This window comes from Cyclopterus lumpus, chromosome 11 (genome assembly GCF_009769545.1).
Source record: "Cyclopterus lumpus isolate fCycLum1 chromosome 11, fCycLum1.pri, whole genome shotgun sequence".
Lineage (NCBI taxonomy): Eukaryota > Metazoa > Chordata > Actinopteri > Perciformes > Cyclopteridae > Cyclopterus > Cyclopterus lumpus.
The window spans coordinates 15,727,812-15,752,926 of NC_046976.1; the positions used below are offsets into that span (position 1 = coordinate 15,727,812).

The 25,115-nt window shown below is 46.5% G+C and overlaps 1 protein-coding gene across 3 annotated transcripts in view; it reads right to left on the reverse strand.

Moving 5' to 3' along the window:
- Positions 1–22,703, reverse strand: part of ptprua (protein tyrosine phosphatase receptor type Ua) — a 151,916-nt gene extending 129,213 nt beyond the window's left edge. For all 3 annotated transcript variants that reach the window (XM_034545472.1, XM_034545473.1, XM_034545474.1), the window contains exon 1: positions 22,416–22,703. In XM_034545472.1, coding sequence (XP_034401363.1) covers positions 22,416–22,485 — 70 coding nt within the window. In that variant the 5' untranslated portion in view covers positions 22,486–22,703. The remainder of the gene's footprint in view (positions 1–22,415) is intronic.
- Between the last annotated feature and the right edge of the window lie 2,412 nt (positions 22,704–25,115).

Sequence of the window (25,115 nt, forward strand, 5' to 3'; positions counted from 1 at the left end):
AAGCCCCCTGTCATGCCTACATTGTCTAATGCCTTCTGAAGACATCCAGCGTAGGCTATGGCTGAATGAACACAAGCCACCCCGCCCACTCACATAGTAGTACGCACACAGGGCTTAAAGCGGTGTCGATGGTGAAGCGATGAATGTTTTTCTTTGTGTGCATTAGAGGTATACTGTATCTGTTATCTAATGCAGGCAACACAAAGACCCCCGGGACCACGCTGGAAACTCTGTGAAGGAGAAAGAGGATGTTTCCCGATGCTGTGCACAAGACCATGTCCTTTCAATCGAAATGGAGATACGACACGCAGTGGAATTAAACCCTGTGTGTCACTTGAAGAAAGCTCTGGTCGCCATCACATCCCACTAATGGCCCCGCCGGTGTAAAAGGCCACAAAAAAATGGGACGCAGCATCATTATCTTATGGGGTTCTCGGTCTCTCCCGCTGCCTCGCTCGAGGTTGTACCCGGCGCCCTTGTGGCGGGGGCTGCGCCCAACGACGCGTCCACTTGTGTTAGCGTCACGGCTGAATTCCAGCGAGAGGTTGAGATTCCAGCGAGAGGTTGAGAGTCTCTTCGCGAGGCCACCGCAGACACATCGCATACCCGGAATAATGCTCCGTCGTGTGGGAACTTTCATGCTTTATGCATGCGTTTGTTTGCAAGCGCTTTGGTGTGTTTTAAGGACAGAGAAGGAGGCGCGGCAGGGGTGTGTGTGTGTGTGTGTGTGTGTGTGTGTGTGGGGGGGGGGGGTGAGAGCGAGCTGGAGTTGCCGGGACGTGCAGGTTTTATAAAACAGACAGTGGGTTCTCAGTGTGTGTGTTTTCTAATCCACTTATGTTTGCACCCTGAGGCTATCACACAGTGAAGTTCCAGAAAGGAGCATTGCATTAGGCTAACCTGGCAGCTAATGCTTTATTCAAGCAGAGAGCTCCAACATAACAAAATGAATCACTCTCTCTCAGAGACGAGACACGTAAATACATATGGACCAAATGTGGTGCTCTAAATGGAATTACTCTCTTTGGCCACAATCTCGAAGATCCTGGGATGACGAGGGATAAATGGAGATTTAGCTGCAGGCTGCCCAGTCGCTGCTTCATCACCAGTGAGGGTCCGTCATAGCTGACGGGTAACTTAACTACCTGTTGACTGCTACTTATGTCCACGAGTAGAGCATGGAGTATAAGAGATGATTCATAGTTGCAGCTAAGTCCGAGACGTGATTTATGACACTCCCTGGTGCCGGTGACACCGGCCGTGCAGCCCATTTGAAAGACCGACAGTGGCTTTTCTATCCTGATTAAAGAGAAAATAATTCATCGCCGACTCAACGGACATGGGTGTCACCTTTGAGAGCAGCCACGGTCTTCGCGGCTTGCAGTCCGGCCATGCTCGAGTGTGATCACGACCGACAATATTTGCCTTTTTAGAAACCCGTGCACTTAAAAGATGAGTTGGGAGGCGAAGAGTGCTTAGTCAGTGCTTTTGTGCCTGAATATGTTGGCTACATAAGGCCTGGTTGCCCAGGTCAAAAGGTTACATAATAGTAGTCCAAGAGGAGTACGTAGTCTCTTGAATTATGCAGATACATCCCACATTAGTATGGAGATGGTATCTTTCTCAGACAGCCAGATGTCTGAGAACCCGTCGAGTCCGTCTGGAGGTCAGAAAGCCTTTCCGAGTTGGCGTCCGGGAAGTAATCCCAGTCATTTGCCCCAGGTGAACACTATCAGATGCACCTGTCATTGCTGAACGGGAGCGAGACTGGGGACACATAAAGCTAGGAGGAGCGCAGTCTGGCGATAGGGATATAAAGCTTCCTCCGGCCCTCAGGCTAGATTCTCTAGTCGGGCTGAAGTGGTTTTCAGAGGAGAATTAGGGCCTCTTAATCTCTTTTGTCACCGTTCAGCAGAACTCAGCCAGAAGACAATGCCTATTTCAGAAAGGAAATTTTCCACATTAAATTCAATAATGGCACTCAACTGTTTAATTATTTTGTACCCTAAATAACAGACGAAATGAGCCATTGCCAAGGCTGGAACATTTTTCATGGCACATCGTAAAGAAAGGTCCTGCACTGTATGCTTATAAAACTGTACATTTTAATGTAAATTCAGCACATCTGCCATTGACTCTTTCATCCAGAATTCATCAAATATATGTGGCCAGTGAATTTTGGATTCTTCCTGCAGCGAGAACAGTGGGAAACGTCCCCGCACCGAACCCTTTGCCACCACAAATGGCGACTACATGCCAATACGCTACAGTCGGAAGCATTCCAACAGTCTCCTTGTACAGTCTTTTGCAGATTCTCCATTTCAGCAGTGATAAGCATGTGGTTCTAGGCGGGCATCTTGGAGACAGACCAAGCCGCAGACCATGGGGAATGAATGGATGCGATATCCGGTAATCCCGGATCATCCAGGCCCAGATTGAGCTAAGAGCCAGCCGCGCCGCTGTGCATCACCCACCCTGTTTAGCAACCCAGACACATTAATGCCAGTCATGCATGGAAAACAATCACGGGCCCGCGGACATAATCCTCGCCCGAAGCTGTGTAAATAACTCGCCGTGGCTCGGAGGGGGGTTACCACGGAAAAGTCACATACCGACTGAGAGGGATACAGTTTTGGCATTCATGAATCCTCGCGTTTTGGCTCACGGAGCTTCGCAGCAACAAACAAAAAATAAAAAATAAAAAGCTACAAGAAATCACACAATGTGCATCAGCAAGAAAGACGCTTTGAAATGATCCAATTATAATGCAAACAGCTGTGTGTATACTGTGTGCGTATGTGTATGTGTGTTTAAGGGTGTCTGTACTTTTTCCCAGTCTGTCAGCACTATGGTTTGACAGAGTTGGAAGTGAAAGGACAGGGCAATATTACTGGCTGTTTGTTTGGCGCGTTTCCCCCTGTCGCTCTGTCACTCTGGCTCAGCATCACAGGCGCTGACTGAGATGCTCTGACGGCTCCTCTGTCACATCGGCGGGCGCGGCAGGGAAGGCTGACTGATGGCCGGGACAGGCAAGAGGTGCGGGCTGCTGGGTGGGTCGCAAAGCGAGGCACAAAGACATGTGTGTATTTGCCTTTGTGTGCATTGGAAAGCAGAATCAATTAGCAGCAACACACTTCTAATGAGCAGCTGATCCTTGAGGAAAGCCGGCAGCGGAGTGTGTTTGCGTGGGAGATGACCCAACAACCGGCCAGCTCTGGCCTCCACGCGTTATTCATACAGTGGCGCGACAGGGCTGCCAACTTTGTGTCCGTGATAAAGAAAGTATGGCGTTTTGTTTTGGTTGAAAAGAAAATTATGAAGCTCCTTGTACAAAAGCGCCAATAAGCGGCATCTATTCTATCGACCATTTGGGGCAAAAAGTATACACTGAAGATGGTGTGGAGACAATAGCGTCATTGACTAACTGTAGCTGAGATCAAATAAAAACGTCAGGCTCAGAGGTAATATGTCACCATGCAAAATGCTGTGATGAATACTGCGATAAAATGTTGCTTTGTCACCGTCGTTGCTTTGTCACTGTCGTTTTCTGGCGTGAGAGCGTGGGCGTTTCAGCTTTCGTAGCTGGAACCCACTCACTGCACCATCCATCAGTGGGCTGGAAATGGCAGCAGCCGGGGCTGGGATTGTTCCCACAACAGGCAGGACCCCAAAGCCACGTCTGAACGGTTTTGTTGTGATCACGATTAGGAAATTGTGGTTGACAATTCATTGTCTTTTTCTGTGAATGTCATGCAACACAGCTGTGCGTATGGACGTAGTCGAACGTAGGTTTCCGAAGAGTCATTCTAAAGTGTGGGGGGGGGGGGGGGGGGGGGGGTCGCGAAGACCTGAGTCGGTTCTCACCTGTCACTCAAAGCTTAATTCTGCCTACCTTTAAGCTTTAATATAATTTAAACTGGCGATTTATATACAATTTCCCCGCTGTACAGCTGTAATAAACGGGAATATTAGCCAACAAATAACGTTTCTGCTCTCACTGCACAGGGATTTGTTTCAAATAGCTCGTCCTAAAACTGTTGTGTAGGCAGAGCTAATGCAACACAAATGTGGTTCAAGACCGTTAATCAACGTTGGAGGAGGCTTGATTGTATTTTCACAAGTTAATACAAAACAGGGAAACACGGGGGATCCTTAACTACTTTACTACCACTCAACCACTAGTCTGCTCTGAGCTCCCACACCAGGGTCTCTTGCTCGCTCGACCACACACTTACATGGAGCTATTCCTGACGCGACCCATGCTGCTCTCAGACCACCGTGTTTCCAACATTTCTACTTGAATTATTTAATTTGACAAGCTGAATGGAAGCGACAACTCAAGCATAACCTTCCCCAGAGCCGTCGAACACAACGCTGCACCGGGAGGGAAGAATCTCTGCTGTGAATCCAGAGAGCCGTTATCGGCTCCTCTCCGTCATCAGCAACGGGAAAGCAACAAATACGTTCTCGTCTGAGCTGGAACAGAAGAACCAGCCCCGACAGCATTAAGGTCTAGACAGACACGCTTTCTCTTTTTCCATGTTGTATTTTCCTTTATTTACAACTGGCTGATGGACACAAACTTGCTTTCTATTTGTTGTAGTAACATCGGCTTTGAATTCCCTTGAATGTGGAATCCGACAATTATGCAAAAAGAAGATAGCAGCCACCTGACATTTTGTGCAAAAAGCTCTGCTTGTGATTGTTTTTTGGTGCACTTTGTGCCCCTGTTATTAGTAAAATAGATGGTGGATGAAATCAATGACGCATAGAGCTTCAAGAAGCCCGTACTCCGCATACACACTTGATCCTTTTAATAGTCAAGTCTTCAACCACAACAGAAGAAAAAATACAGCCAGATTTAATTTTCTATATAATTGCATCTCAGGTACTTCATGACAAAGATGTCTGAAAAGAAGTGGAATAATATACCAATATAGCAAATATTACCAAGTAATTATTTTTAAAGTCTCAAGACATAATTCTGTAGCCCAAATAAGCAAAATGTGCACCTAAAACATTAACGCAATTTTTGTGGTTTAAAAAGACAAAAAGTAGCCGATAAAATGTGGTTTTTTTGTGTTGTACATCTTAAATTCTTAATGCTACCCCGTGGATCAGATTCCCTGCTAAATGCCTTCAGATTACGGGATTAGGTTTCAGTGCGAGCGACACGAGGTGTGAATATCATTTCGGTGGCAGAAACACGCACCGAAATGCAGACAAACAGAGACAGACATGTACACTCGCGTCCTGCGTCTCATCTAAGAAGACAGGAGAGACTGAGCCTTGAGGATAATGGGCAGACGGCGCTGTGTGTCTTCTTGCATTGTGGCGGTAGGAGAAGAAATGAGAGTTAAGACACTCCGGAGACGCTTCTGCAAATACACCCGGGTCCCCCAGTGCGGGAGGCGCATTCCTCAGAGAAGACGCTCCTCCAAAAGATATTCAGTGGATTTTACTAGAACCTCAGAGAGAAGGGGAAGATGGGGAGCAGTAACCACCCTCTTTATTTCAGGAGTATTGACTAGAATAACCCCACGTGGTGCCTCAACAGCAACAGTTCAGCGTCTCAGGGTCTGGGGATCTCTCTCAGCATGGGCAGCCTACTTAGCAATATAACACATTCCTCCGAACCCTTGAGAATGATTATAATTAGAGCCCATTGTATCCCATATGAGCCATTGAGAAAGTGGGTAATTCATTTGCAGGAGGAATGATACGCTATCGGCCAGCAGCTCTTTCTCCTCCGTCCTCCTTTAATAGAAGCACTGATCGTCGGTTTGTTAATGAAGCATTTTCTTTCCTGTATTTCTTTTCTTTTTTGGGGGGGCGGGTCTGCCGTTAGGGACACAAAATACCACCAATTTTCTCATTTTCCACTCACCACTCAATAAAGTGAAGTCTATGATCTGTCAGAGCAGGGCTGTAATTATCATCCATTTCAACAAGTATCCGGAAACTTGGCAATCAGCACCACATAACGCACGTCATAATGCATTCTCCGGCGTTTTTTAATAATCACTCTTTATACATGGCTGAAGGTCCTTGCAATCAGACGTGCTTGTGTTATTGGCTGAAGTAATCAAGCCCATTCCAGTGGGAGCTGCAGTCAGGATTGGAGGCTGGGGAGCACAGAGCAGGTGCTCGTGGGGCGGTGGGAGGGAACATCGTGCATTGTCCAAGAGAAGTGGGCAGAAAACTTTGAAGTGGACCAAAAAAGCGACGCCGAGTTCGGGTGAGGATTGGAAAGTGGGATATCAGGAACCTCATAAGCGGGAAAACCCACGTTGTCACCGAACTGCAGCCGGTGACAACGGCAGCCGTGTTTATGCTAAGTGCAAATCCAAAATGCAGCATAAACCTGATAGACTTACAGCGCCGCGCTCACGTTAGACTCGCCGGTCCTGTTCGTGAAGAATTCTCTCAGTTTACATCCCGGTGGACACACGGAGAGACACAATGGAAACAGGAGTCGCTCTGAAGTGCATTAAAATATATTTTTGAGAATAATCTGCCTCTTGCCGATATATAATACTGTTATGCTATTGTTTTTTGGGGGGGTTTTGTATTGATTTAAACATTCTTTCTTGTCAAAGAATTTAGTGGTTTAATATCTCCTCAATCGTATTTCCGTCAGAATGAAAAGGTATGATGAAGCCCGACCAATACCGGATATTCTGAGTTGGCTACTTTAAAATACAAAAAATATATCTTGGAACAATCTTGGAAAAACAACCGGGTTCCAAAAGGTTTGTAAAGCACTGACGGGACTTTAATATCTCCTTTTTATCAGCAAAAAGCAATGGACCCAACATTTAGGTATTAATAACTTGAACGCTGAACCAATTAAAAAAAAAGGGGTTGAGATTTGATAAGAGGATGCTATCAAACGGCAAAATTAATAACGATGATAACAACTCATTAACGTATACTTGACCAGAACGTGGCAAAAAGCTTGAATCGGTGAGGAGTCCCGAGGAATCATACCACAGGTGAGCGATACAACCGGTCTGATATTTATTTATTTTTCGCAAAAGCCCTGTATCAGCAGGCCGATGCATCAGCCTAATAGTCACAGCGTGTCGCTCCACTCCACGCGGGGCTTGGAGGTGCGGGATCAGGTCCACCGATCATCAATCAGCCCCCCCCCCGCCCCACAGTTGTGAATCTTCCTCACGTTCCCTCCAAGGTCACGCTGCACAGTCCTGGAAGACTCTCCACCCCCTCTACGTTTGTCCATTCATCATCTGTAACCCCCGAGCGGGCCCGGCGGACATGGGCGCAGTCAGCCGTCTCTGCCCTGAAACAAACACAGCCGCATCAAGTCTGCGTTTAAGACATTCGGTGCACTGTGCTATTTTAGAAGGAGCCACACTTTGGGGAGGATGCTGCAGAAAACTCACCCAAGATGTGAGGGGCATCTTTAGTTGAACTATATATATATATACCTGGTTTACAAAAAGTGTCTCCCTTGGGTGTTTTCAAAGTCTTGGAAAGAAGGCCGAGACGGCAGAGGGCCAGGAGAATAAATAGAGTCTGTCTCTCTCTCTCTCTTGCTCTCTCTCTCTCTCTCTCCCTCTCTCTCGCTCTCTCTCGCTCTCACATTAATGAGACACGTCTCCCCATTAGTGCGAGTCCTCTCTCTGTGCTCGTGCACATGGTCCCACAGATGGAGCTCCGCCACAGGGACCATGCAGCTGCAGACAGTGTCTCCGCTGTCTTCAAACGGGGGACAACAGGCCCTCTATCCTTCAAACAGCCACTGAGTAGCCCTCTCATCTTCCTCCTCTCCTAATCTGCGTCGTCTCCTCCTCCCTCTTCCTTTAGTCTGCAGCTGAAGACCGATATATTGCTACTGAGCCATGACAAACTTTCTGCTACTGTTATTTCTTCCTCTATCATCCCCCCCCCTCCCCGCTCACTGTGACTCTTTGTTCCCTCGGCTCATTGTGCTTCTCTTTCTGCAGCAATCTCTCTTCGTTTCAGTCTCCTGTAGACTCTGATGATGAGTATACGGTTTTGCTTCCCTGCTCTCATTTTCCCTGCGAGCAGCATGCTGCTTTGGCGTTGCGATAGGGGGTTTAAATTCTCCAGCACAGCACCGGTGGCAGCGCCGCAGCTACCCACTGGGCCGGAATAAATCCACGAGCCTCCAGTCTCGCCTCTGAATGGACCCACACCCCTGAAAGTGAGCCCAGAACAACAACCACCCCCCCCACAGACACACACACACACACACACACACACACACACACACACACACACACACTCTCTCTCTCATCAATCCAGTAGCAGTGAACCCAAAAAGCCTTCCTCTGGGAGGTTTAGCTTCCCTCCCTACCTCGCCTGCACTGCCTTCACAAAGGATGATTTCAGCTGCCTAATCAACCAGAAAAAAAAACGTGTACTTGTCCCTCCCACTTCCTGCTACAGCCACCCCTCCCCTCCGTCTCTGCCACGCAAATTTCACATGCCACTGACTTTGTTTTTCATACGGTGAAGGGAGAGGGCGATTGCTCGAAACAACATTTTCTCCAAAGCATATTTGAAATGTCAACATCATTAAGACCAACTGTCAGATTTAGTGGCATTGAAAAGGGCCCCTGCCTACCTAATAATTACAACCTCATGCCAAGTCTTTAAAATAAATCATAGGGAAAAAAAATTGTGTTTTTCCTGTCAAAGCTCTGGAGGCTTACATCCCTGCTTGCAGCTACCTGTAGTAATGATCTCAGTGAGAGAATCAGGCAATTACTGGAAATTTGTATTCATGCCCCCGGCTAGGTTAAAACTCACATACACCCACTCACACGCTGAGTTTTTTTCTGCCCCCCCCCACCTCCAACAAACACCAAGGCAGAGTTTGTGCAAAGCAAAAACAGCCCTGATGCCCTCTGGCGAAACCTGCCACCAAAATCCCCATAAGCCTCCTGGTCTTGATTTGCACCAGCAGAAGTTAGAGGTCAGTCCTGAGTCAGGCGCCCATGTGGTCTCATCAGCTCCACAGAGCCAGGGCTTCATAACCACGGTTCAAAGCGCTGGACAAGCAACAGAAAGGGCTAACACAGCACCTATACACACACACACACACATACTCTGTGTGTGTGTGTGTGTGTGTGTGTGTGTGTGTGTGTATATATATATATATATATATATATATATATATATATATATATATATATATATATATATATATTTATTATGTTAAAGTTATAATTTAACTTCAACAATACAAATATACAAATGTCCACTGAACAGACCATGAACACATCACATTGTTAGTCAATACAACCTCTGTGCCATTTAGCCAAGAGAGTGTTTAACCACAGGTGTGCAGTACTGGTTTGCACATGTGCGGTACGGATCGGGCAGGATGTACGTTTCGGGTAGAGAGTGACTTGGGTTGTTGTTGTTCCTGTGGAGCATAAATTTGCAGATAATTTATATAATAATTTGATATGAGATCGGTGCACATGCTGCTTACACTCGTTACTCAACCTCTCTTTCACACGAGACAATATATACGTATACTAAATTTAAATTTAAAAAAAAGAGCTGTCACTTTTAATTAATTGCTCCACCCTCCCTTAATACGTATACAAAGTGTGGACAAGGCGCACACACACACACACACACACACACACACACACAAATTCAAACTGTGGCTCCACAGATCCATACAGGGGTGTGAGGAAGTAGCAGTCAGGGGTATCAGCAGCAGCGACACACACACACACACACACACACACACTCACCAGCACCATGACATGTTATCTCATTGACTTCATTTCCAGGTTAGAGCCTCCCGTCTCTGCATTAGAGGTGTAACTAACGATTTGCATTGTGGTGTTTTTTTTTCTTCCCTGTTGCAGCGATGCATCCCTCCAGAAAATATTAGAACACGTCCTCGCGGTCCAAAGTGTCATCTCCAAATTGCTTGTTTTGCTTTTGTCAGTTTATGCTGCGGGCGTCAAATGACACGTAGCAGCAGGTGTTTGTCGCATTAGCAGCAGTAGTAGTAGGAGCAGTCAGCAGACTAGCAGAAGAAGTATTGGTCTTTGGAGGACTGGTAGTAATAATAATTAGCAGAACTGCATTGGTACCTTTTAGTGGTATTAGTGGAATTTGAATGATTGTATTCCATAAAAAACCTTTCAGTGGCACCGAGGACACACTGAGCAGCCCTTCCCTAAGCATGCATGGCTGTGACTGTGTCAGTGTGCAGTTTCCTCACATGGCTGAGAGGTAAGTGTTGCTGCGGGGGCCATTCTCTCGTCTGTGCTGCAGTAAGCAAGTCCAGTAGCAATTCAAGCCCGCCTCCGGTCCAATCAAGCACAAACAAATCAGCGTACTCAAGCAGGAGGCCGCTTAGCTCAGGATTTACTGTAAACCGCCCCAAAAAACAACGTTGGCCATCCCTGGATACAACAAACTTGTTAGGCTCCACTCACATGGTGGCTGGTTTTCAATACAACCCCCCCCCCACCCATTCTGTGCCCAGCCAACCGGCCACACTAAACCTTCCATTAGTGATTCGACTTATGCTCTCACTCCTTCGCCTCTGCCTTGTACTGTAATCCCTCTGCAGCGGACTCTTAATTAAACATGGCCAGCACATGGGGTCAAAGACGTCGCCCGTGTGGCGAGGACGCGTCGACAAAAAGGGCGTTCGTCCTCGTGTTGGATTGTGCCACAGAGCTCGTTACTCAATCTCTCTTGTCCTTTCACACAGACATAGAGACAATAGAGATGTGGTTTTTTTTTACATTTTAAAACGAGCTGTCACTTTTGACAGGGTTCCTAGTCTGCACCCGCAATTAATTGCTCCACCCTCCCTAAATGCACTCATGCGTATACAAAGTGTGGACAAGGCACACACACACACACACACACACACACACACACACCCACACACACACACACACACACACACAAACAAGGTCTAAGTCAACTGTTACTGTCCTTGGCTGCAGACTTTAAAATGAAGATGTGAATGACTCTATTACCATAAAGTAAGCGTCGCGGTAAAACACTTTCTGGAAAGTGAGGGACTCGCTGCTCTCCGCCCCCTCTGCCTCCCCCATTCTCTCTCTATGATTGGCAGGTTGGTTTAACAACAGGTCTTCTGGCCTGGCGGAAAGTGGGTGACAGATTTGGGCGGGGGTCGGAGATTTGAAAACAATACATAGCCTACTTTTGTGTGCGTATAATTAGAGATGTCTGGAACGACAGAAGGGTGCGTGGGGGGAGGGGGGGGGGGGGGGGGGGGGGGAGCTGCACAGATTCAGGCAGAAGCAATTTATGTGCAATCCGCCCCTTGGCAATGACAAACATGTCTCGCATTGTTCTACATACGCATCCCTCTCCTCTGTAACCACACCATTGCACTTCACGGGTTACAGAGAAACCTAAAAATTAGCCAGTTGTTAAAGCGCGTGACATAGGATATGAAGGTCAGGGAGCACATTTCCGTAACAAAGGGAAAAGTGACCTTCCTCTGGCAGCTGAGTCGGGAATTTGTACCAACCTCTTTCTGATTGGCTGAAGCACAGCCCTTTCCTGCCATGTCCCCAAGGTTTGATACATGGTCCCCAGTCTCTTTACGTTTAATTGTTCCCTTTAGGCCACGTTATCCAAAAGTACAATATTTCTTCTGCAGTTGTGCTGACAACACCTATCTTTACCTGCCCTTATAGCCCCGTAACCACAATACATTAACAGACCTGGATAACTGCCTCCAGGGCATGAATTCCCGGACGGTCTTGAACTTCCTCCGACTCGGGAATAACTCTAAAGCGAGGCTACATTTGCCGCTACAACAGTTGCATTGTGGGTAATGCCGGTGCCAGATTTTGGCAACGAAGATGAACGTGTGGAATAATGAAGACGATGCCTTTGGTTCAGCTGCAATCATTTTGATTTTTCTTTTCTTTTTTTTTAACTGTTCATCATGAGTTCAACAAAGTTTCAGAGGGATATTCTTTCAAGTGCAACACATACTTGCAAGTTGCATCATTTGGCGATTGTAGCCCACTGAATGTTGGGATGGATGTTGACGATTTATATTTATATTTGTCTTTTTCTACAGGCGTTGCCCGTCTCCATCTTCGTATCTTTTCTCTGCTCCGTAAAGCTCACCAGTTGAGAGCTGGCCTTCCGCCTCCTGACGAGGGTTGGCTATGATATATGAGAGTATTGACCATAAAAAAGAAAAGCTAAAGAGAGAGACGCATATAGATATAAATATCTGAACTGGAGACACATCTGTTGCAATACCAATGTAGAGGCAGTAAACAGATCAATCAACTGTAGTGACTGTCCCTGTGCGGTCTCGACCCCGTTGACTGTCACGTTTATATGTGGTTTGCCTTTGCAAAAGCCCCGTTGATTGAGGGTTAATTTTGTTCCGGCTGCTCTTTGTTGCATTTTCTTTGGTTTCATAATACCTTAAACACCAGCATGGAGCTTCTACGTGAAACACAAAACAAAAAGAAATCCACCAGCGCAGCCTTTCTGCTTCTAAGTCAATATACAGGAGGCTGTGTTTAAACCCACTAACAAACAACACATGTCAAACAAAGTAGATCTGTTTTTAATGTCTACTCAGGTCAACCCTGCATCATCCCTCCAGTGTCTGAGCCGGCCTCATCATCCTCTCATGCCCTGTTATTATTATGTATGGAATCGCCGACCCCGGCCACAGAGCCATCTGCTCACACTCCGTAGATGCTGAGATTATATGGGTAGGCCAGGAGGGCACAGGGACACACATGTCTGGTGGCCGATCTGGAGCCGCCTCCCGCGAGCCGCTTCCAGCTCGGGCCGGCCTGCTAGATCGGTCTGCGACGGGAAGATGAAAGAGGATGCTGTCCGTTGTGAGGACCACCAGCGGATTTAATCAATTACCGCCCCACCCTCTGCCCTTACCTCCACACCCCCGTCCTGTACGCCACACACTTCGCTCCCCGCCTCTCTTTCTCCACCTCCACCTGAGACGCTGCGCCTACACTCGGGGGGGGCGCGCGATGGGTCTTGCTTATAGGAATCAATGATTCAAGGCCTCCTCTAACATAAAACCCACAACATCAGGCTGAGGCGGCAGAACATCGCATAAAACATAACAAGGATTTTTAGGAGGTATATGCCTCCAATCATGGCGTTTCCTCCGTGAATGCAAAGTCGGCTCGCTCATTCCCATGCGGGGCATGATCCTTCCGTCAGCTCCTCGCTCATGAATGTTATCCTTTGCGTTTATCTGTCCGAGTTCAGGGGCCACGAGGTGTGTGTGTGTGTGTGTGCGCTGATGCAGTCGCCTTTTGGAAGGGAAACACAGCAGATGCTGGCCCAGGTGCTGGTGCATCTTAGAAGTGCCAAAACACCGCCATCGTCTGAATCACTGCCAAGGTAACCCCTCCGCATGGGAGTCAAGCGGGCAGGTAGAAAGAAGAAAGAGACGGAACTAACGATCCAAATGTGCACGCGGCGTTTAAAAAAAAAAAAAAAAAAGAAGCAGAGGAAGGACAGACGGGGTTGAGGAGCAAGAGGGGCCGGATGAGGACGCGAGGCGTTAACACTGCCGGGGATAAAAAGGTGCGATTCCCAGCGTGAGCGCCTATGATGGTGAAGTGTTTATTAATTTTCCTTTCAACCCAGCAGCTTTTTTTAAACCAATTTTTCTGCAAATTCACACAGTTCTTGTCAATCACAGAAGATCACCATCTCCATTTAAATGCGTATTTCCCCTGTCGTCCCTCTCTATAGCTTTCCACAGAGTTTCTGGTAATTTTTGTCCCGGGACTACTTTTCAGAGATATAAAAAGGTTCCTTTCCTCCATTGTTGTCTATGTTTCCATTATCGCTTTAAAAGCCCGGCGAGGAATGCTGGTGGTCGCAGAGGTACACTCTGTGCCTGTCCGTTTCATTTCAAGGAAATTAACTTTAAAAGGTTTTTGTCTCTCTGCGACGGCATTTACTACCGCATCGTATTTACAGATGCACGTTGGATGTATTGAACGAAATGGAATATGAAACTGAGTCTGTCTCTCTCACAGAAAACCATCTGTTGAGTTCTCGGTGGTTAAAATGTCCCTCAAAAAATGTTCAGTGAACTTTATGTCCACGCTGGTCCCTGCGGTCCAATCCCAGTGAGTCCCTCAAGCGGTTAAAAAGAGGCTCACAGCTTTTCTGCACATGTGCACAACACCTTGTTCGACCTCCGATGTGGACGAACAACGATCTTGCCGCTGCACGGGAAAAGGTCGGGGGTTACGAGCTCAGAAACACCTCTGGAGCGGCTGCAGACGGAGGGGAGAGTATTGTTCATCACCCCCTCAGCTTGCTCTCGGGAGCTCTGACACTTCATGCATATCCTTACAATGTAAGATGCTCCGTAAAAAAAAAAAAGGGCAAAATAGAGCCACAAAACTGGCATTGATCCAAATTTGCTTACAAGAGGAGGTGGAAGTGAAGAAGCCGCTGATGAAGACGCCCCGCGGTGTTAGCAGACACACAGGTGTTGCTGATCGTGCTGCAATCACATTCCCCTGCTGCGCACAGGAGGGTCACTGCTAACCTTGACAAGGGTGAGCAGGCGATGCCGCAGTGCCCTTGTTCACTCCGCTGAGGGACATGTCATTTTATTTATTTAATAATTAGACTTTTTTTCTTTTCTTTTTTTTCTCCTCTCGCAAGTTTCTCTCGCTTCAACTTTTAATATCTCTCGTGCGCCACAGGGACACTCGGGAGGCCCACAGGTCTGATAACTTTAAACGCCTACTTTTTAAAGTGTAATATCTACAGCTACCGTGGGACCGGCACACCCCGGGTCTTGCTCCATATCACTGATTCTTTTTCCTTTTTTTTTTTTCTTATGAAAATGAAGGGTAAGATACAAGGAGGGGTGAGTTTGTAGCTTGGCAGTTAATCTCACTCGAGTTTATCAGCACCGCCGTCTCCACCTTAATGATACGGGGGACTAAACACGTGAGGCCCAGAGAGAAAACTCTGGGAGATAAAGCGTGGAGGAGGAGGCAGCAAAAGAAATAGCTTTTGGCGCCACGCAGTTTATTTCATCCCCAGAAGCTGCAGCGAGGAAAGCAAGCGAGAGCAACACGATTCCCCCCCCCCCCACGCCACACAGTTTGGCGCGAGATCTCATCTCAATCCGAAGCGACACTTGCTGACGGCGCCGCCACGAAAATCATCCCGTGGACGAACTCTGACCCCCGTCCCGTCTGCTGAATCCGCTGCTCGGTCATCTCACACCGAAGCGATAACGGAGCGACAGTTTCCTCTCTGCTGCCAGCGTCGACCTGTCAAGCGGTCGTGACAGGTCCGACCACAGGTTTCAAGGGCAAAGGGGGGGAGGGGGTGAAAAAAAAACGAAAAAAGCTTGGACAATTGGTTTCGCCGCAGAGTGTAAATACACAGGCGGCGAGAGCGATAGAGGAATATTCATAAAGGCTGGCATATTCACGGCTGGCTGTCAGCGGCGGTGACAGATCTGGGGAGGTAATGGCAGCGGCGAGCCAATCTGACGGAGAGCAGGACTGGACTTAGTGGACGGGGAACACTCATGCACCTGCATATCTCATCTTCGTGTCCAAATCAGCCTCCATACAAAAGCACAGACTTGGCCACGTCTGTGTGCAGACAGCAAGGATTTCGACACCACGGGGTAAATTATCCTTGAAAAAACCCTCCGCACTGAGATCCATCATCAGTCTGAGGCGCTGAGTGCGTTCTCCTTTCTTATATTCTGATGAAGTGCTCTAATTTGCTTTTCCTGCTCTGCCCACTTCCCCTTAACCGGCTGTGTGTGCTCCCTGTGAATAGGTCTGGTGGGGTTTCATTTAAAAAAGGTTTTTGATAGTAGCACCGATACCCGACTTTCAATTTTGATACCTCGAATCGAGAGAAATAAACATGCTTTTACGACTAAAAAGCACTCTGTGCTACTGTGGTGTTTAAATCTGAGGGTTTAGTAGATCCCCGACGCACTCAAATAGGATGGAATGTGTAGTGAATGTTGTCACGGGATGCAGTTTTTGCAGTAAGTACTAAACGATTAAAGTACACTGAAGATTTCCTGTTTACTAAAAGGATGGAGAGTTGAAGATGAAAATATGCATTGCTGTCTTCATATTGTACGAAAAGAATCATCGACACCACGGACCACATCTTCTTGGTACCTTCTCCCATTCCTTCTGGATATTTCTCCTTTGGCGTTATTCTTAAGAATATAAGAGACAAATTTGGTTATATGATGTTGAACGTATCCCCTAGATTTGAAACATTTGTAATTCAAATCCCTAAAACTAACGAGAAAGAACAAACATCTTATCCCGTGTTGTACTCCCATTTGTTTACTTTGTAAAGGCGTTTATCTTCTAGTATAAAATGAAAGCAATTTTGTTTTTTTTCCTTTACGACGATGCTCGTAATTTCTGCTGTTTAAAGTTCAAGATGACACCTGTCGCACACACTCAATTTAACCTTCCGACATTCCACATGAACATAATGCCAAGATCACAGGTGAATGAAACTTAATGAATTAACTTGATTTTCTAAAACCTTTTTCTTGCTCTTATTGAAAATCATCGTCATGTTTTTGCATCTTTGAGCAAACACATCTGTATTTTTTTTTCGTGCAGGCCATTGTGGGACAGTAGCATTCAGTATGCACACGGACTTTTCTTTTGAGTCCATATTTTCCTCTTTTTAGAAGAAAATGCTTGACAGCAACACCTGCTCAAAAAACACGGTGTTCTTCTCATAGAGACAGCGTCGATGTTCTCACTTAGAGAAAAATCAATATCCACCACCACGCCAACACAAAAAGGCCCCCGTCGCCCACCTGCTGTTTCCCGACCGTGTTCAGGTGTTTAAAAAGGTGAATTTGTGAGCGGTGCCTTCCTTCAACATTTGACAAGATTTGTGTTCCTGCCCTGGAACTGATAATATCTCCTTTCCTTGAAGGCGGTTGAGGAATTAAGAGACGCTCTGCCGACGTGAAATGTAGTCAAGTTTTCAGGATACAGATATTGTTTGTTTTCGCAGCATCGTCGTCGCGCTCTCGATGCTCTGAGGACCAATCGAGACCTGATCCGTGGCAGACGATGAGCTCTTATATCAGAGGGAGGGAGTGCAGAGTGGCCTCTAAGGCACTTGGAGCTTTTCTTAAAAAAAAAAAAAAAATGTTATCATTATTAGAATCCTAAAAAAAAAAAAACACTGGCTTTAGTTGCCCCTGTGGCAGATCAGTCCCACAATCTGTATTAAAAGAATTAGCAATCACGCTGCATACCTTCAACAGACAGCAAATTACACCATCCACATTCCACCAGCAGCTGATTCTCAAGCAGCTGATGCGTTCATGCCATGTGCATTTATTCCCCTCAGCCTGTCTCCCTGGTTTATGAAGCGCCTCATCCCATAAGATCATTACGTATATGGCTTGTTGGAATGAAGCAGAGCTGTTAAAGCAATGAAATGGGTAACTGAGGAAAGAGCGAGCAACAGCAATCACGGCTTTGTTTAACGTGATCTAAATTGTTGATCTAAAAAAGCGAATTTACCTTTTATTGTCTAAAACATGTTCAGCGCTCAGCGTGACAGGCAGTGCGCCGCCTGCTGACACTCCTCCATCTGCTCAATAATATTTTGTCGTCGATGAGGTGGAAGAAAAAACAAAGAAACAATTCCAACACCGCGAGAGGCGAAGCCGGGTTCTGGTGGTCCCCCACAAAGAGGCCTCGTGGATCCAGGCCAAGCCAGTCTGGCAGCTCCGTCAGCGCCATTAGCAACGCAACCGCGGCGACGGGGGCGCACGCCAGCGGCAGCACGGGTAGATTAATGTGATAGAAACATATTGCACGAGGCGATAATGGGTCAGCGATGGTCTCATTGCCACCACCAAACCATTCCACATCCCATCTTCTGTATTACCATGCGTGGGAACAGAAAACGGTTACAGTTTTTAACTTTACGAAGTAAACGCGCCATCACTGCCTTCCTGCATGAATACTCGCGAGGCCCCCAAACAATTTGTCCACTGAAGGCACAGTGGACAGTAAATCTCAACTCGTAATCCCTGGAGCGGGGGGGACTAATCACACGACTGTAACAGATAATGTGTTATTGCTCAATACCGCTGACCCCTGAAGATACACGACGGTGAAAGAAAGATGAAGCAGAAGGAGCTGGTATTCAGCTTCGACAGGCACAATAAGGTCTGCTGGACGCGACATTGCATTTCACCAATTTAACTCACTTGGAGGAAATTGACTTCAGTCGCACAACAGCAGCCCTAACTCCTCCCTCGGTGATAAGAGGACATCATTTTTTAGATAAATAGAAGTAATCACACTGCAGGTTTCTATCTATAAAAAAAAAAAATGGCATCGGAGTTTGCCAAGTCTTCCAGCGATTCAGAGGCCCTTAAAACGCCCGCGGAGTCTTTCACTGATGATTAAAAGCAAAATGTTAATTCTGTCGAACATCTCCACATGTTTGCTTTAGTCGCGCTGCCAATAAAACTCTCGGAGACGAACAACTGGCGACTGACAGAAGAGGCAATTAAAATGTCTCAAAAGCCATCAAAGTGGCGGGGATGTGTGGAAAGAAAGGCCTCACTGACTCCCACCTCAGGCGAGCTGCTTTGCTCTCACGGGGTTGCGTCCGGCTGATTGAATTAATAAGTCCACACATTTTATGCTTGACCCTGTCCATTTTAACTGAAGAAAAGCCCGCTCGTGTTTGCAACAGGCCGCCCCGTCTAATGCTGCGTCCGGAATGGGGGGAAAGAGTGAAATGTGTCATTCATTTCAACTGCTCCTCCACTTCCAGCTAATCTGCATCCATTCAGCCAAAAAAAAGAAGGAGGTACATCTGGATTGTAGTCCCACGGCTCTGAGGACTTGAAAGCGATAAGATTCCTGTGATTTGTCTTCCTTCATAAAAATGGGTGTCGAAACAAACCCTTGTTCCTTCTCATTATCCCCATCTATAATTACAGGGTGTACTCTATTTCTTGAACAATCGTGTCGCCATTATGCCATTGTTCCCTTAGAGAATCTTGTGTTATTTCCTCCAGAACAACTGCGTTTCATCATTGGCTTTTGTGCGAGCGTACGCTCCATTTTCTCCATTTACAGCCTCCACATTTGCCCCAGGAGAGCTGTGTGTGTCAGGCAATTTTCTGTTGGATTAACACTGAGCCGGATCCACGCCGCTACACACCGAGGACCCCTACTACATCCTCCCAGCAGCCCGTGAAAGACCACCTTCTCGTGTCAGCGCCCATTTCGCTGTGGTCTTTTCAAGCTAACCTCCTTCCGACCTCCAATCTTGGAGTGTTTGTTGCTGCGTGTCAGTGCTGCTCAGCGTTGGGGTTTGCTCACATGGTTTCCTTCTACGGACAAATAACCTTCTTGCTCTGGCTCCTCTGAGCCCCCGGTAACAGGGGCCGGTTGCACTTAACCAACACGGCAGGTTTCAACCTAAACAATCACATAATTGTGTAGGTGATACTGTGGATACTGTGCAGCCACATCCTGGCCCTCCGCTAATAATGGAGCATTTGCCTGAATGCAACAAGTTTTTTTTCAAGCGTTGGCATCCCTAAAAAGGGAGACGTTGAAACTTCATGGATTCTGCCACATGACGTCAACAAACTGCAAGGCGTCCGTGTCGAAAGTTCTCGACTAATGCCTCACCTTAAAAGAAGAAAAATCAGCATTTTGTCACAGTTGGTCAAACCCGGCTGAAATCAATTTACATGCATCAAATGATGCAACCCTCCGCAACACAGCCAATAGCACATTGGGCTTGTTAACTTATATTTATAAAAGATATTCTCTGCTCAACATCCAGCAAACTTTACTAACATATATCTACATTATAGGCAAAGTTGTTTGCGTCTGACGCGTTAAAAAATTAAGGTCAAAAGTTTAGATTCCTCAAACCTTCAAGGGAAACCATGAAACAAAGATGGCGGACTGGTACCGATACGCTCTGCTGTGTCTAAGGATACCAAAGCACATCGGACACAGGCAGGCCTGGGTGTCGTTGACTAGTTAGATGCACAATGATCCGTCAGTCCACACACGGGAAATCAATCAGCCACTATTTAGATTTTATGTTGAGTTGTTTTTTTAATATGTTTCTGCTTCCCTCAGCCCTCTATGAGAGTAAATTTAATATATGTGGGCGTTTGCCTGCTGGTTCAGACAAAACAACACATTTGAATGAGTCATCTTTGACTTTGGTAAATAGCGATCGGCATTTTTCATAATGTTCTGACATTTTATAGTCTAATTGACTTTTGAAAATAAATCAAATCAAGAGATTAATTGATAATGAAATGATGTATTAGTTGCGGCCCTACTACCAGGACCAACATGATACCTATTTATATAGAAATATCTGGAAAGAAAAAGCAGCAATACAAGACCTTTGACCTTTAATTAAATTGTGATTGCAAGCAGGAAACATCAAGCAAACGATTAAGTAAAAAAAACATTACAAATCTGCCCCATTCAATGCCAACTTTCTGTACTTTTAAGATAGACGGTGGGCATATTTAGTCAGTACTAAAAGAGGTGCTGAGGTCTGATGCACAGCCCAAGAGAGACCAGTTTAGTCTTGACCTATTGCTTCCCGTGAGGACATTTTCCTCCACTTGTCCGATGCCAGACAACAGAGTGAATTCCCAAACTCATAAACAGAATGATTGCCAGCTGGTGAAGCGACCGTCCTCTCTCACGTCTCTGCGTAATCTCACGAGACAGTTGGCTCGTTGCGTTGAATCCGACCCACAGGAACCCACTTGATCCTGGAGAGCGAGGGAGTGGCTCGGTGCACGCCTGTTCCCGGCAACTGGTCGAGGTGGACGTGTCACCGATACCCGTGCACCCGGAGTATTTATAATTCGAGGGCTGCAACGTGTGCACGAGCTGCAACGCATTCTTGAGATAAACCAACTGTCCTGAGGCGGGTTTTTTTTCTCCCTCGGCATTCCTCAAAAGGCCAAGGTTCAAAATCTTTTCGACCATCCAAATGTTAATATCGCCACGGGCGATTTTGAACTCCTACATATCTGACAGGCTTCAAATCTCCGTTTTCCTCTCCGAGAACACTTTGAGACTGCTTCTGTCAATCACAGTTTGACTGGCACACAAGGGGATATGTGGATCTGGCTGCCAGCGCTTTTATTTGGGGCACAACACTGATATTAGTAATTCATCCGCACTGTATTGCTTCGTAGCTGCAGAAAGAAAACACGCTCCCTACTGATTTGCCCCCCCCCCCCCCCCCCCCCCCCCCCCCCCCCCCCCCCCCCCCTATATGCCTCTGATGGCTGACTTTCCACAAACTGAACCAGTCAAGCAAATCATCCCCTCTGCATCATCATCAGCAACATAATTATGCAACATGTTCCATCAATGCCATCGGCACGCAGGCAAGGAGAGGCAGCGGCCCATTTCATAGGTACATCAGCAGTAAATAAAAACCAATGAGGGATGAATTAACCACCGCGTGTGATTTACATCGCCTGGCATGACACGCGCGGGAGGAAAGGGGAATAGTGTTGCCACCTGTGCTGCAGCCTGCACGATGCAAACATGACAGTGAGAGAGGGAGGGAGGGAGAGAGGGAGAGAGGGAGGGAGGGGAGAGAGGGAGAGAGAAAGAGAAAGAGAAAGAGATGCAAATCATGAGACCACTTTCATTTCTAAGATTATTTTTCAAAACGTCCTTAGAAATTACAGTAATCAGCAATACCACTGAGTCGTGTAATGAAAAGATGATGTGATTTTACTCTCATGCCCCCCCCCCTACACACACACACACACACACACACACACACACACACACACACACACTTGATAATAACGTCGTATGTACAAAAAGGAGAAAGTTCACGCCACTGACTGTCTCGGTGGGTTTTTTAAAAGGCTGAAAACACACACACACACACACACACACACAAAACACACACAACACACACACGCACACACACTCACACACCCCCACACACACCCCTACTCCTTGATAATAACGTCGTATGTACAAAAAGGAGAAAGTTCACTCCACTGACTGTCTCGGTGGGTTTTTTAAACCGCTGAAAACACACACACACACACACACACACACACACACACCACACAACACACACACACACGAGACAACTTTTGAAGTTGCGGAGCAAATTGCAACCAGACCCAGAGAGAAAAAGAGCGACTTTACACCCCGACGACCAACTTTAAAACAGCCGGGTTTTGCAGGTGAGCGCTGCGCGCGCGTCGCCGTAACCCCGAACGGGTCTCTCTCTCTCTCTCTCTCTTTATCTCTTTCTTTCTTTCTTTCTTTCTTTCTTTCTTTCTTTCTTTCTTTCTTTATTTATTTCTTTACCTGTTGGCCCCTCCATGCTGTCTGCGTAGACCCTGACGGCCAGCACCAGTAGCAGCGCCGCTGAATGCATGTCGGCAGAAGTAAAGTCCAGCTGGCTTCGTCACGAGAAGGAAATCCGACAGAAGAAGTCTAGCGGCAGCGGGACCGGAGAGAAGTTGTGGGCGCGTGGCTGAATCCAACTCTTCTTCTTTTCTTTTGCATACGCGCAGCCTGCCCGCTCCCTCCTCAGCCCGCACAGGGAGCATCTGATCTCGAGCAAAAAGCGTTCAAAAGGAGCCCCCACACACACACACACACACACACACACACCCCTTTTCCTGTAACGGCTCCGCTACTTTCTTTTCTTTTTTTTTTTTACTGTCAAGCGAGCAAGTGCAACGCGTGAATGCGGGACTGCGGCGCCCCCACGTGGCGAGGAGGTGAATCTCACCGCCGGTCAAAAGAAAACAAAATATATAGTTTTGCACATCTGCAGTTTCTGGTGGATTAGAGAATGACTAGACATGCAGTTGGGTCTTTGTGTGCGTCCAAACAGACTCCTCTGTGCTCTACATTGTTGTGAGTTCCTACGTTTCGTAGTTCATTTGTTCGTTGGTGAGCTGCAGGAGGAGTTCTTTGTTTTCAGTGTCCAACGCTGGCCTGTGACAGCAAGCTGGCTTTTGTGAGAGGCCCCTAGCACAGTTCACGGCTCGATCCCTTTATTCATGCTCCAGCAGTGCTGACCCCTGACCCCTGACCTCTGATCTCGGCCATGCATGGGGTCTGCTGAAATGAATGTTTATTTAGCAAGTATCTCCTTGTTTATTGTCCAAAGCAAATACAGGAATAACATTTTTGATCTATTTCTGTTAAGCACTGATTTCTACTCATTGTCTATTTGGATCTATGCAGTCTAGATAGAGATAGATAGATAGATACTTTATTCATCTCAACGGGGGAATTTGTTTGTAGCAGCAGCAGCAAGCAAAGTTACATAGTATAACATAAAAATATGAATATTAAGTATGAAAAAATGCACAATATACACAATACTATAAATAAGCAGAGCAGGACATATTACATTTAAGAACAATTTAATAATAAAGAAAATTAAAAAATGCAAAGTCTATACAGTGCATGTATGTGTATATACAGTGAAACCGGTGCTCGGGTTATTGATGTTGATTCAATTTGAGGAGGATCTGACCAGAGGTGATTTATTATACAGTCTTATAGCAGAAATGTTCTCCTGTATCAGAAACGTTCTCCTGTATCAGGAATGTTCTCCTGTATCAGAAATGTTCTCCTGTATCAGAAACGTTCTCCTGAATCAGGAATGTTCTCCTGTATCAGAAACACTCTCCTGTATCAGGAATGTTCTCCTGTATCAGGAATGTTCTCCTGTATCAGAAACGTTCTCCTGTATCAGGAATGTTCTCCTGTATCAGAAACGTTCTCCTGTATCAGTAATGTTCTCCTGTATCAGGAATGTTCTCCTGTATCAGAAACGTTCTCCTGTATCAGGAATGTTCTCCTGTATCAGAAATGTTCTCCTGTATCAGGAACATTCTCCTGTATCAGGAACGTTCTCCTATATCAGGAACGTTCTCCTGTATCAGAAACGTTCTCCTGTATCAGGAACGTTCTCCTGTATCCGTCCTTGTGAAGCGGAGCTGAAGCAGTCTGTTGGAGAACGTGCTCCGCTGTTCCTGCAGTAGGTGGTTTAGAGGATGGTCCGGGTTATCCAATATGTCCTCCTCTCCACCACCTGGTCCGGATGGTCCTGTTTGCAGCCAATGATGGCTTCTTCGCTGGGAATCGATTTGTTTTGGTCTTTGGGTTCAAAATGGAGGTAAACGATATGTCATTGCTGGCATGCTGAAAGCAACATGACAACAAGTAGCAAGAGTGAAACGAACAGTACGAACGCAAAGAAAGTCACAGCAGCAGCAGGACTGGACGAACCTGCCCGGGGGCGCTGACCTTTCCTCAGGACCCACCGGGGACAGAGCACACAGCATGTGACATGTGACGTCTTCGTAGACATCTTGTCAAGAGCCAGACACAGAAGAACAGTACGTGGCCCCAGGTTTTCTGTGCCATAAGCTTGTGGTTATTTAGTGGCTTATTTATTCAGGAGCATGCGTCACATAAAGCCAGGCGGTTACCAATGCTACATTGTTGCATTTAGGCGCAACCTCAGGCCAACGCACATGGATCTAAATGTGGTATACGACAATCTATTGAACACTAAGACAATTCCATGAAATATTAACCAAATACAAGAGGAGTCCTCAGAAGAGAAAATGAATTAAATTACATGGGCTGTCTCTTTGCCGAGGTCAGTTTGATTGAATGTAAACGCAGCGATCGTCCAGGCGGTATAGTCTGCCACAGGGAGACATGGGGAAAATAACGTGACACGTTAAGTTATACGGCTGTATGTGCAGCCCACTGTCGCTCAAAACAAATTAAAGAATGTAAACACTGCTGTTGCTGCTGCTGCTGCTGCTGCTGAATATAATGAATGCAGCTCCATCGTGAACAAAAGGCATGCTGCATTGCAGTGTTTCTATCAATTGGTGGAAATCCTATAAATCACAACCCACCGTAGGTTTGTTATCTCCAACTGGGCTCCTGTTAACCGATGCCTCGACTGGAAAACACCAGCTGTAAAAAAAAAATACCACTAAGTTGTCGAGTATGTCACAACAAATGTTT